The 13,249-nt window shown below is 45.2% G+C and overlaps 1 protein-coding gene across 1 annotated transcript in view; it reads right to left on the bottom strand.

Moving 5' to 3' along the window:
- Nucleotides 1-6,609: 6,609 nt before the first annotated feature.
- FGFRL1 (fibroblast growth factor receptor like 1) overlaps nucleotides 6,610-13,249 on the bottom strand; it is a 227,662-nt gene continuing 221,022 nt past the window's right edge. Inside the window, exons 7-8 of the mRNA XM_026648092.2 lie at nucleotides 10,173-10,526; nucleotides 6,610-7,363 (exon numbers count right to left, since the gene is read on the bottom strand). Coding sequence (XP_026503877.1) covers nucleotides 6,954-7,363; nucleotides 10,173-10,526 — 764 coding nt within the window. The 3' untranslated portion in view covers nucleotides 6,610-6,953. The remainder of the gene's footprint in view (nucleotides 7,364-10,172; nucleotides 10,527-13,249) is intronic.

Raw genomic sequence — 13,249 nt, forward strand, 5'->3', positions numbered from 1 at the left:
GAGTGCCAATAATACATTTTAACGTTTTTAGAAGATCTCTTTCTATAAGTCTATAACATATAACTAAACTATTGTTGTATGTAAAGTAAGTAAGGTTTTTAAAATGTTTAAGAAACTTAATTTAAAATTAAATTAAAATGTAGAGCCCCCCAGACCGGTGGCCAGGACCTGAGCAGTGTGAGTGCCACTGAAAATCAGCTCGCATGCCGCCTTCGGCACACGTGCCATAGGTTGCCTACCCCTGCTATAGTCAGAATGCACACAGATAGACACCAGTTTAAATGATTTCCCCTGGAATAATACTATTACTTTAATAATACCCTTGAAAGTGCTGAAGTCACACGTTCCACCTTCACTTAAACATATACAGCTGAGGCCAATGGGGTTGTATGGGTGACTGGATGTGCTAATAGCTGCTCATAGGGTGACCAGATGTCCTGATTTTATAGGGACAGTCCTGATTTTTGGGTGTCTTTCTTATATAGGCTCCTATTACCCCCCACCCCCATCCCGATTTTTCACATTTGCTGTCTGGTCACCCTAGCTGCTCATCTCAAAGTGCTCTGATGCTCCAAGGAGGAAGGTAACCAAAACCTCTCTCACCTCCATCTTCTTGCTGTAAATACTCGTCCCATGTTCCCGTCCTCAATCTGCCAGTGGCTGTGACACCAATGCTGGTGTTTCCTGTTGTATTCTAGCACCTGGTCTTTCTTTGCACCGTTTCTCTTCATCACCTGCTGGCTAGACATTGCGGTTGCAGCTGCACAGCAATTTGTGTTTGACTAAAGCATATCTCCCAGAAAGGCAGCCAGTCTTGATCTGAAGACATCAAGAGATGAAGAACCCACCACTTCGCTTGGTAGTTTTTGTTTGAGAGGTTTATCACCCTCATTGTTAACATGCATGCCTTCTTTCTAATTTGAATGTGCCTGGCTTCGGTCTCTGGCCACGGGTTGGTATGCCCTTCTCCGCTGATGGGCCAGCCAGAAGTTGGCACAAAGAGTTTAAAGTTAAGGGCCCGCTCATTTCAATCACTCCACAAGTCTGATTCAGCTCCCAGTGAAGTCAATGGCATCCACGGGAGCTGGAACAGGCCCCAGGTAGGGGACTTTCATTCGAAAGTATTTAGAAGCATAAATGCTCCTCCAGACCCTACACCTATATGGAGGTGACATCCATGTTATAAGTTACAAAGTCATATGTTTATCATTCACCTTTGACCACCTCACCCGCCTTCTGCCCATTAATTCAACTCCTTCAGTGCTTTTTTCTAATATTCCAAACCTAGGAACATCCAACAACCAAAATAATAAACCTGTCAGAGACAAGTATCAGAGGGGTAGCCGTGTTAGTCTGAATCTGTAAAAAGCAACAGAGGGTCCTGTGGCACCTTTAAGACTAACAGAAGTATTGGGAGCATAAGCTTTCGTGGGTAAGAACCTCACTTCTTCAGATGCAAGTGTCTGTCAGAGACACTTTCCTTTCTCTCTTCCCAAGTGTGCAATTTCCCCACACAATTACCTGGGCCAAGGTCTGGGCCAAACCAAGATTCAGTCCTGGGCCAGTGACAGCTTTTCTATACCTAAAAATGTCACAATTTTAAAGTTTGATATTGCATGAGCCAGCTTCTCAGTGGGACCCAGCATTTACTTTTAGCCCTTGCAGGACTGGAGGTATCAGACTTCAGCGTCAGGGGGTTAAATCCTGGCTCAGCTGATGTCAGTGGGCGATTTGCCATTGACTTCAACAGGCCCAGGATTTCACCCGTTATTTTTCTGTATGTGAAAGCTAATTAGCCCCCTTTTCAGAGGTTGAAGCAGTTCTTGTGTAACCCTGCACAGTTGGACTCATGGTACCTGGCTTTACAGGTGAATGGGTTAAAAAAAAAGTTCCTATACATTTTTTAAAAACTCTGACACATTTGTAACACAATGTTTGTGTTAAATATGTTGTGTATACAGAATACAACATACTGTGGTGTGGTGTAAAGATTTTATTAGCACTTGTTTTGCGATAAAACTTTTATACCACATCACACGATCATACAGTCCCTGTATATGAGCCAATATGTACGTACAAATGCATATAAATAAATGGTATATTTCTATACGCATATTAAGTTTATAAAACTCCATTTTATGCTAACACCCACACGTTAGTTACAAATTCATGCTTTTACTCCTCCATCTCTTTCATTAAACACACACACAGGCCATTGCTTCTCCTTCCAATATCTTTAATTAGCTTATTTTCCCACTGCTTGAAAATGACATCACACTTTTTATTTGTAAATGTCTGATAAAGCTTTCACCTTAAAAGGGCTGACTGTACAAAGATTGTCAATACAAAGTTTAAAGACACCACACACAAAAATGACATTTAAGGCCATGTTCAGTTTGCCACACAAACAAAATAACAAGGATGTTCAATATTAAGTCTGGCTTTTCTCTTTGATCCTCAAGTTTTGTGCCTTTAAAAGTGAGGCCCACTTTCTATGCCATAGACTGATGTGTTTGTATATACCCTGTTTCCCCGAAAATAAGACAGTGTCTTATATTAATTTTTGCTCCCAAAGATGCGCTAGGTCTTATTTTCAGGGGAGGTCTTATTTTTCCTGGAGCTTTGGGGCCTTATATTCCGGGGTGGCCTTATTATAGGGGAGGTCTTATTTTCGGGGGATGCCTTATATTACAGCGAGAGGCAAAACTGGAAGTAGGTCTTATTTTCGGGGGATGTCTTACTTTCGGGGAAACACGGTAGATCAAGCTCCTGAATTCAAAGTAGGGTCAGTGGTAGGTAGCTTTTAGCAAGTCCACCGTTCTTTTAAAATGTTCTCTATTTATTTAAAAAAAGGTCAGGCCACATTCTGTCTCACTGGGAAAAAAATGGATTCACATCTGGGTGACTAAGAGCAGACTCTCACTGAACTTATTTAGACATAGGAATGCTTTGTGTTTCCTGTAAGGCACAATACAGCCCTGCATATGAATGGCCCACGTTAGGGTGGAACAGAGTGGGCCCCATCAGGAGCTCAAGGAGGCTCATTGCCTCATAGAGGCAAAACACTGTCTAAAGGGTGAAGTTCACCCATGTGTACAGAGCCAACCCAAAGCCTAGGAAATGCTTAAGTTCCATTCAAGCCCTATTTTCATGGTGTATGCTGGGCTTAAGAGGTTTTGTGCTGGCCTTCTGCATGGGGGTGAATTCCACCTACCCCTTTGGAAGGGAGGGATATGGGGGTTGGTGGTGACATGTATTCATTTCCCAAGCTGAAGTGGGGATGGCCTAGGGCCATAGCTCTGTCCTCCACCCCAGCTGAGGGAGCTTACACTGCTAGCGGCACCAGTCTCACACAGACCTTATCCCCAGATAAGCACAACTTTGGCCAACATTTTCAAAAGTGACCAGTGGTTCAGGGTGCCTCACTTTTTGATTATCCAACCCGAGGGCCTTTAAAGGAGGCTGATGGTCAGAGGGTAGGAGCTCAGCACTTTGTGAAAATCAGGACCATTAAGATGTCTCAAGTTGGGCACGCAAAATCTCTAGTGACTTCTCAAAATCTTGGCCAGGAACCACAATTGCTCTTGGCTTCTGCACAACCAATATCTTGATGGCGGTGGTGGACTACCTGCGACCGCCTTCATTTTTTTCCTATTACCACCCTCCTCACAACTACACATATGACTAGCATTTTAAAGACCGGAGCTTTGAAGGGCACTTGGTGAAGGCCTACTTCCAAGATGGAAAAGGTAATCCCTCCATTTGGACCAGCTGGCAACATTTTAAAGTTTTTCATTCCATTAAAGAAGATTATGAAGCTCCAGGATGAAAGGGGGCAGAGAGGGTCAATGGAGAATAAGAACTCTATTTGGGATGGAATACAATGACATATGCTAAATACATTGTCATTTTTGAGTTAAAAGTAATCTATCAGTACCTGTCAGAGATACTGCTGCCATCTTGGCAACGTCACGTGGCAGTCTCTTGTGGTTCACTCAAAGTGGGGCCACACAGGAGTGGTGAGTCCACCATACTTTTAAAGCAATTGCAGTATGGCTATTACAGCATGTCTGGCATGTGACAACCTGCGGTCCCTGCCTACAGCACCCCAGCCCAGAAAGCGTTGGAAGAACTATCCCCCTTATCTCTGAATTTGGATTTGTGTCGTGCCCTTAACATTGCTTTAATGTGCATTAGCTTTGTGCAGGTTATGGTAACAAAAATACCAAACTTCTCATAGACTGGTATGAGAGGTAGACACAATAGATGGTGACATTTCTGCCACAGCCCTTACAGCCTCTCATGGAAATACCAATTTCCTGACTTCTTATAACATAGTTGATGTACATAGAAACTGCGCATAGACTTTTCTATGTGTGGATGGCTCACCCAGTAAACTGCAGCCATTAGCAAATCTTGGTTAAATCAGTACTTACAACACCCCAGTTACGCACATGGACACTCATTCATGATGCTCACTGAAACCGAAGGGACCCATGCACCAGCATCCAAGATCTGAATGTAGTGACTAACTTTATGGCCTTATGGAATCAAAGCCAGTCTGGGTTCTCCTCTAACGGAGTGAAGGTTTGACTTGACAGACCATCTACAGTATGCACACAATAAGGGGTATAATAAACTGTACTCGTTCCACTCCCATTACAACCAATAGGAATGCAACACAGGGAACAAAGGTACAATACACCCCTCGCTGTGTTATTCCAGAGCCTGTGGGTGAAATTCACACCAGTGCAGAAGGCCCTACTCATCACTTACAGGCTCCAGCCAGTCAAGCGCTGAGCTCTCTGGCCATGACCAGCAAAGCATTTAAAACGGTGCTGATTTTTAAGTATCTGAGTATTCCCATTAACCTCAATGGGTCTGATCTGATGGATACTGAAGCCAATGGAAAATAACCACAGCGCACCAGGCCCTATGTTTGCAAAGTTACGTGCTTTGGGGGATCAAGGCCAGAGTACTTGGGCCCTTGCAGGATTGAGCCATAAGCCCTTAACAGGGGGCTTAAGTGGTACAGAAGGCCTTGTGCAGGCTCCTCTTGCTGTGGTGAATTTCATCTCTACTGAATGTTTTATGCTCAGAAGCTGCTTTTAGGGATCAAATAATTTGTCCAGACTTGCAATTTTTTTCTCCCCAAAACACTCAGAGGCAGAAGTCCACTTGATGGGCTCATGCCTAGGAACATTTCACTTTTAAAACATTTTTTTGGAAAAGGTATTCTTAATTATATCACGGGTCTCCAGTTCACTTCTTATAATGTTAACCACAAAAAAATCAACCCCCTTTTTAAAATAAACAGTGAAACAAGTTTTCTTGTGGTCTGAGCTCTTTGTTAATGAGGCCAGGATAACATGGGGTGCAGAGGCAGTGATCAATCCACAGCAAAACTTTCCGAACAGGTTATAAACAGCACAAAATAGCAGTTTCTATTGGAAATGATGGCACCTGGAGTGCCAGAGATGCTGCTAGAACAATTACACATGGCTATTGTAAAAATGCATACAAACATATGACTTTCAATTTGGTTAAATAAAGTACTGTTATATGTTACATTGCTTATATTTGGAGCATGGCACCTATAAGAACCTGGAAAAAACCCACAATTCATCTTTATTTTCTTTGATCAAAAATATGTATAGAAATGCCTGTTTTGAGGAAAATATCATATTTTTTTTCTTGTTTAACAAAATAAATTAAATATACATGACTTCTGTTTAAACTCTATATAGAATTACAAAGGTTTTATATTTGTGATTGAATTCATTTCTAGTCCATATAAGTATTTAATATGGTCTTTCTTTCTTTCTTCTTTGTTGTTTTAAATGAAACTGAAATGAGATTGTTTGAATCAACTGCAAAACATTATCTGGAAAGAAAAACCACACACAACCCTAGGTGCATATTTAGCAAATTCATTCTTCCATAAACAGTTATTTTCTCTCTTTCTCTCTCTTTTCATTTTTACTTGTTCGTTTATTTTTCATTGACACAGTTAATCCAGTAGCTTGTCACTATAAGCCATGAAGATCTGACTGAAAATCACAGCTAGCGGCATCAAAAATGGGCATCATGTTTTCTTTTCTTGACCTTCAGCAGTTCAGTTATTATTAATTATTATTTCTTAAATATAAATATAAAGTTGCATTGTACAATGTCCTTCCTTCCTTCTTCCTGGCAGTAGCACTGAGTCATAGCATTGGGGTGAGTTGAACATTTTTAAAGATTTCAAGCAGTGCCCCTTTGGGGAAAACACAATACCCTTGATTTGCAGAAATGGAACCAGCCAGCTAAGTTATCACGAACTGTCAGGCAAAATTACTGCTGGCGAGATGCATGTGGAGTTTCACGTTGTAAATAGAAATGCGTTTTCCAGAAACTCTTCTGCTTATTTTTTCATTTGAAATTGGGCAATTGAATGTTTCAGTTGATTACAGTCTCCTGGTGCTTTGGCACTACACCTCAGGTACTTCCAAGCTTCAGCCACTCTGAGATAAAGAGCTCTTCTGTACATTCCCAAGGGTAAGACATCTGATGGGCCTTGCACCAAAACAGGTGGCATGTGCTAGAGGCAGGAACTGCAATATCAACTGCAATATCATCGTATTCTCCTCTTCTTCCTCTGCTTGGCAATGCAACAGGCTCCGTGGTGTTTCATGTCACAGCTTCCTGCCTTATCTGTTGCCATCTTGATTTAGACATACAAGAAGTTTCCATTGTTTTAGATGGCCACCTTCGTGCTGAGATTGGGAATTCCTTCATTATTCCTCATCTACATCCTAACGGTAATAATAACAACAACAACAAAAATCTCTTTCTCTCTCTCTCCCTCCTCTGTCCACTTTGCCTTTTGCTGGCAGTGTTAGCTGACTCGAAGCAGTCTGTTCTGAGGTACCGTGAGAAAAAAGCACCAATAAGCTACGGTCTCTGGCTGCCCTTTAACACTGATAATGAATGTGCTGATGCTGGTGAACTTTGCCTTCCACATGTGAGTGCGTGTGAGTGTGGATGTCTGTGTAAATCTTTGGGTACATTTTCGATGCCACGGCTGGGGCCAATGCAGGCCCTTGGGATAGCAAATGCTGCTGGTGGGCTACGTATTCCTCATAGTTTATGGAGGAGATGCAGTCTTTGTCAGGACCCTGGGAGACACAGATCCTGTCTCTGGCCTGCGGTCTGTGCACGGGCGCTGCAGCTGGGGGAGAGCAGGGCTTCTTTTTGGCCTGGCAGAGCCACAGGAGGATCGTCCCGAAGATGAAGACCGCTCCAGCGGGGATCCCGATGATCACCGGCCACGGCAGGCTGCTAGCAGAGGACGGGGCCACAGGGGCGCTCGGTGGCTTGGGGTCTGGACATCAGGTTTGCATGAGAGAGAGAGTGTGTATGTTACAAGAGGGAAAGGGAGAAATCGAAAGAGTTAATTAAAACCAGGAGAAGGGGATTCAAAACAGATGTTAAGCTAAGGCTGGCTTTTGTATAGTCTGTCTGACAACCCCAGCCATGCCAAATACAAGGGGGACACACTGCCAACATCATAATGTTTTGCTGCTGTTTCTCCTTTGAAAAGCACTGAAAGGACAAACAAATCAATTTCTTTGGTTTAAGATGGGGGGGGGGCTAAAAGTTTTTTTCCCCCCAATAATTCATTATGCTTTAGTTCCCCAGTTCTAGTGTCCTCTTCAGAGCCAGTCCAACAGATGGTCTCTCAGCCCCAGCGCTCAGAGATGGAGCTGGCTTCCCTGCCCAGACCGGAGGATGAAACGCAGGCCATGTCAGCTGCCCAGCAATTGGACCTGCATGATCTGGTTACGGAGAGCAGAGGCCTGTCCCATATTTGCCTCTGCCAGACACGTCTCTGTTCATTAAGTCTTAAATATCCCTCTCTAGTAGCAATCCATCTTCCTGTAGCTAATACACACTCAGCACTGCTCCGGCTATGGACCAGGCAGGAGTGGTACCTTGCAGGAGCGGTCTCTTATGTGGGCAGGTTTGGGACAGGAAGAGGCAGGCTAAGTAGCATCCCTCCTGCAGCACCTCTTTGTGCTCTGCTGAGACAAGGGAGGACTAGGACTTTGTGTGGGATTCCCAGGCACTGCAGAACTGAGTGTGTGCACTTGTTCAGGACAAGCCAGGGTTGGGAGTCCCAGCTTTAGGTAAGTAAGAAGAATCCCCTATCAGCCCTCCGCCATGTCTGCGGTTACTATTCACTTAGACACTGACCCACTGTGAATGGCTCAGGCCCTGATTCACTGCACCTGTACAGTGCCCCCTGAGCAGGATTGAGCCCTTAGTGACAAAGGCTTACATTTTTGTTCTCACCAGAGCAGCTCACTGCGCACAGCACTTTATATTTTTATAGCACTGTCGCCACTGAGAATTTAATTGCAGATAGTCAAGAAATGCAGTTGATTATCCCTCTTACAAACCTCTAGCATCCTGCATTCATGAACATGTTATTCCATTTAAGCCCTAGTGAGACAGGCCGAAATGGCACTGTTCAGAATCAGAGCCACACTCCCAAATTTCAGGGTTTAGGTTCCGGCCCACTTTGCATAATAGTAGACTTTGTATAATATGCATCCAGGACTCAATTAGTGGTGCTGCGGGAAACACAACTTTGAATTACCTAATTTAGGCACATGCCAGTGACCATTCCTAGTTACAAAAGCACCTGAGGATGTGCTGAACTGTAAACCTGTGCTTAATCCCATTGTCTTCAATAGGACTTACACATGTGTAAGTGCTGTGCTGAATAGGGATCGACTTAAGCACATGCTGAAAGCTGAGTCGCTTTGCTGAATCAGGGCTTTCAGGGCCAGATTTTTAAAGGTATCTAGGCACCTAAAGAGGCAGATAGGTCCTTGGTGGGGTTTTCAAAAAGCACCTAGGTGCCTAACTCCCATAGGGACCTGGGTGCCGAGGGGCTTTTGAAAATTCTGCTAAGCGGTTATCTGCAGCTGTAGCTACCTACATAACTTTAAACATTTGGCCCTAAGGTACCAGAGCTCAGATAATGTGACGAGAGGTGCCATATAAAAATCTGAGATGACGCATACAAGATAATTTGTGAATTCGCAATCATAATCTTGTACTCTCCTGTACAATATTTTCAGATGTGTGTAACTTTCTTTCCAAGCCAAACTTCTTTAAAGAAGTCAATGACTTTTTTTTCCCATTGAGGCCTAAATCTAGTGTTAGTTTGAAATAATACATGTAGAGCTTGTTTTGTTATTTCAGTGCAAAAAAAATCCCACCAGAAAAACATCTTTTTTTTTTTTTTTTTTAATGCTCTTTTTTTACTATAGGACCACATTTCCACCACTTCTTTTCCTCTCCTCTCTTCTCTGAGCTGCGATGGCTCTGCAGGGCGGAGGGGAGGAAAAGCAAGGCCAATTTCTTTTTGTCACTAAAGCCAGCAGAGTCTGGATTATAAAATCACTTTTCGGAGCAGAAAGAGGGCAAAAGGGACAACGAAGAAGTTAGACGGGAAGCCCTAGAATGCTCCTGTGCTGCAGGTCTCAGCCACAGAGCGGAGCACAGGGCAGGAGCAAAGAGGCAAGCCGTTCTGAGCTCTGCACTTCAGCTCCCAGGGGATCATCAAATAAGAAATTAACAAGCCTGGCATATTCTCTTTCACACCCATTCTTCTCCTGTGGCTGTGATCCTTACGCTGTTTTCATTCTTCTCTGTTTATTGGCTTGTTTCATTGTTTCCTTTTACCAACAAACCAATTAAAAAAACAAACGGGGAGGGGAGGGGCATTCAGCTCCTTGGAGCGCCTGGGCTCACTTTACAGGACGTTGCACAGACGGCATCACAATACGACTTCCCCGCCCTGCTCCAGCACAAAAGCAGATCAGGCATTTTCAACCCGGTTATTTAACCTTGCCGGAGCCGTTATTTATGCACAAGGAGGCTCAGGGTGGAGATCGACTCAGACACACCCCGGGCAGTAGAAAAATCAGCATAATCTGGCCACTCACTACAGCTCGCCAGATCCCGAGCTGTGTAGATCAGTGACGCTCCACTGAGGTCAATGGAGCAAAGCTGATTTATACCAGCTGAGGATCTGGATCCGCGATTGCAAGGATGCCGCAATGCAGAACACGCTGGCCCAGGACAGTTTAGAAGGAAAGTTCCAGCCACCCCACACTCACCTGGCAACACTGTGAGGAAAGCACTGCGGAAGCTGTATCCCATTGTGTTTGCCCCTAGGCAGATGTACATCCCAGCGTCCTCTTCTTTGGCTCGTGTGATCATCAGTTTGTTTAAGTAGGAGCCGTCCGGACGGGACCAGACCTCCCCAGTGGGCAGCACGACAAACTTCTGCCCCCCAACGTCAATGGTGGAGTTGTACTTGTTCTCTGTGCCGTACTCCACCCTTTTCAGCCACTGGATGACGGGCTTGACGTCGCTGCGGACCTTGCACTGGAACGACGTGGTCCCGCCATAGTCCACGGTAGTGTTCACAGGGTGCGTTCCCGTGAGAATGGGTTTGGACCGAGTCCTCTCTGCAAACAAATACAACACGTGATGAAAAATAAATGGTGTTCCTCAATCCGATTTGTGATTGTTCAAATACGGATGCTGCAAACCTCTCTGTCTGTGCTGAGGAATCAGGCCCTAGAAATCTCATCTAAGAGGTATTTTCCATCTCTCTTCTTATCCTATTATCCCAGCTACCTACTGAGCTAGGGGCATCGGTATTCAGCCACCCAAGCCCCACAAGTGTTACAGGGAGTCACACCGTTCAACCCCAGAACTAACTAGTTTCCCTCCTGCTTTAAAGAGGACGCTAAACTGTCTCTCGATGGTAACACAAGCTCAGTTTATAAAGCTGCATTTCCCGGGTTGCATGCATAGGACTAGACATTGCAGGTGTTCAATAATGGAGGGAGTGGGGAAAAGGGAAGACATCAAGCAGCCTTCCCCCCACTTTGTACTGTGCATTCAAGGTTCTGGCCCATGTGAAGTCCCTGTGCTCTCTTGAGTGCAAGAACTGTCCCCCGCTACTACCCCTCAGGGCGCTGATTATCCCAAAAAGGAGAGGCAAGGAGGAGGATGGGCCATGCCCCCCTTGCTGAGGCTGGCCAGTGTAGCTGAATGGCCTCAGAGGTGAAGGCAGGTTGCATGCTCAGAAGGGGTGCTGCAGCAGCTGCTGTCCTGACTGCATCCTGAGCATGGATTGCAGCTTTGTAGGAGCAGCATTTCCCAGAGCAGGGCACAGTTGCCAACTTTCACGCGGTAAATAAGCACCCCGACTTTCAGAATAATCAAGCTAATCCCACTTCAAAACAAGGCCCAAACAAGCCAATCCCTAAGAACCCCAACACTCTATGTGACTAGATCCGCCCGGCGTGCAGTCTGGGACTGTGGTGGGCCTGCTATACACTCCTGACTGTCTCCGCCCCTTGCCCCCCCTTGCCCCTGCTTGCTGGGAGCTGTTCAAAAAAAAGAAGCAACAAGCTACAAGCCAAACAAGCAACAAGCAACAAGCCAAAAACTAGCCAACAAGCAACTCACAAGCCAATTAAGCCAAAAAACAAGCCCAATTTCTCCATTTTTTTCGTGGGTTTGGCGTGTCTGCCACAGAGGCATAGTGCACAGGCCTCTGCTTCATGGTGCACTTTGACCCTCAGGGGTATAACACATGCAGCGTTATTCTCTGAATCTGGAACAGGGCAAGTAAGTGTCCTGAGCCAGGGTGAAAAAGGGCAAACCACAGGGACACTTTCCTGCCACTATTCCAGAAAGAAATGCAGGGAACCTTGCAGGATAGTGTAGCAAGGGTGGCAACCTAAACTGATTGTTATGGCAAAAGTGCCCCTGGCATTAATCACGATGCTGGCCCATCGCATCACCAGGCTAGCTCCCTGCTAGGGTGGCAGCTATATATAATGTTAGGATGTTTCCATGGGGCAGTCCTGCATGTTCCCTGCTAGATCTGTAGGATATGGTGTGCTTTAGCCACGGGGATCTACTGTGAGTCAACGGGAGAGTCACAGGTCCAGGCTGTTGCTAGCTCAGTGTGGGTATGACAAGAGAGGGAAAGGAACATTCCCTCTCCTTGCACAGGGCAATCCCTATCTCTCCAAAAGCCCCCTAGACTTACCAAAGAAGATGGGACAAGGCCACTCCACTTTCCACACTAGCCAGCTGATGGTGGGGAGTGCAGGGTGGGTGCATCCTGTTAATGGGTGCAGCAATTGCCACTCAGGGGCATGCTCCCTGCAGTGCACTGGGAGGCGTGCTTCATCACTGGGGCTGGCAAAATGCCTGTGGGAACCTGATGCTGATGGGGAGTCCTCCACCTTTCCCCCACTTTCCTGGCTCAGGGAGGCTTACACACCAAGTTTTAAGCCCAGAGATGTTAGGGGTGGGAAAGACTTCCTAAGTCAAGTACTTCACTTCCACCTGCATTAATTCTTACTTCATCTAGTCCAGGGGTTGGCAACCTTTCAGAAGTGGTGTGCTGAGTCTTCATTTATTCACTCTAATTTAAGGTTTTGCGTGTCAGTAATACATTTTAACGTTTTTCTAAGGTCTCCTTCTATAAGTCTATAATATATAACTGAATGTATGTAAAGTAAATAAGGTTTTTAAAATGCTTAAGAAGCTTCATTTAAAATTAAATTAAAATGCAGAGCCCCCCAGATCGGTGGCCAGGACCTGGGCAGCGTGAGTGTCACTGAAAATCAGCTCAAGCGCTGCCTTTGGCATGCGTGCCATAGGTTGCCTACCCCGGTCTAATTGCAAATGTGCTAAGCATGGAGAAGTCACCACTTCCCATGCTGTTTTCTGAGGAGAACTCCACAGCCGTCTTGCTTCCATACCCAGCAAGGAAACCTTCTCTGTCCTCTGACCAACTCACCTCAGGAACACTCCCAGATTCTCCTGCTGCCGGGGAAGCAAGATACCATGATAGAAAATCAAACCCAGGGCTCCCGAAGAGCATTAAGACTAGCTCACCAGACCAGCCTATTATTATTATTTATTATTACTAGAACTCAGCGGCCTCAGGCAGGGACCCCATTTTGTCAGGCACTGTAAAAGATGCTGAATAGATTCCAATTTCACATCTGGAAGTCAGTATTTACCACAGTTTTCAGAATAGCAGCCGTGTTAGTCTGTATCCGTAAAAAGAACAGGAGTACTTGTGGCACCTTAGAGACGAAGAAATTTATTTGAGCATAAGCTTTCGTGGGCTACAGCCCACTTCATCGGATGCATCTAT

The sequence above is a fragment of the Terrapene carolina genome, unplaced genomic scaffold (assembly GCF_002925995.2).
Source record: "Terrapene carolina triunguis isolate 2854851 unplaced genomic scaffold, T_m_triunguis-2.0 Scaffold66, whole genome shotgun sequence".
NCBI lineage: Eukaryota > Metazoa > Chordata > Testudines > Emydidae > Terrapene > Terrapene triunguis.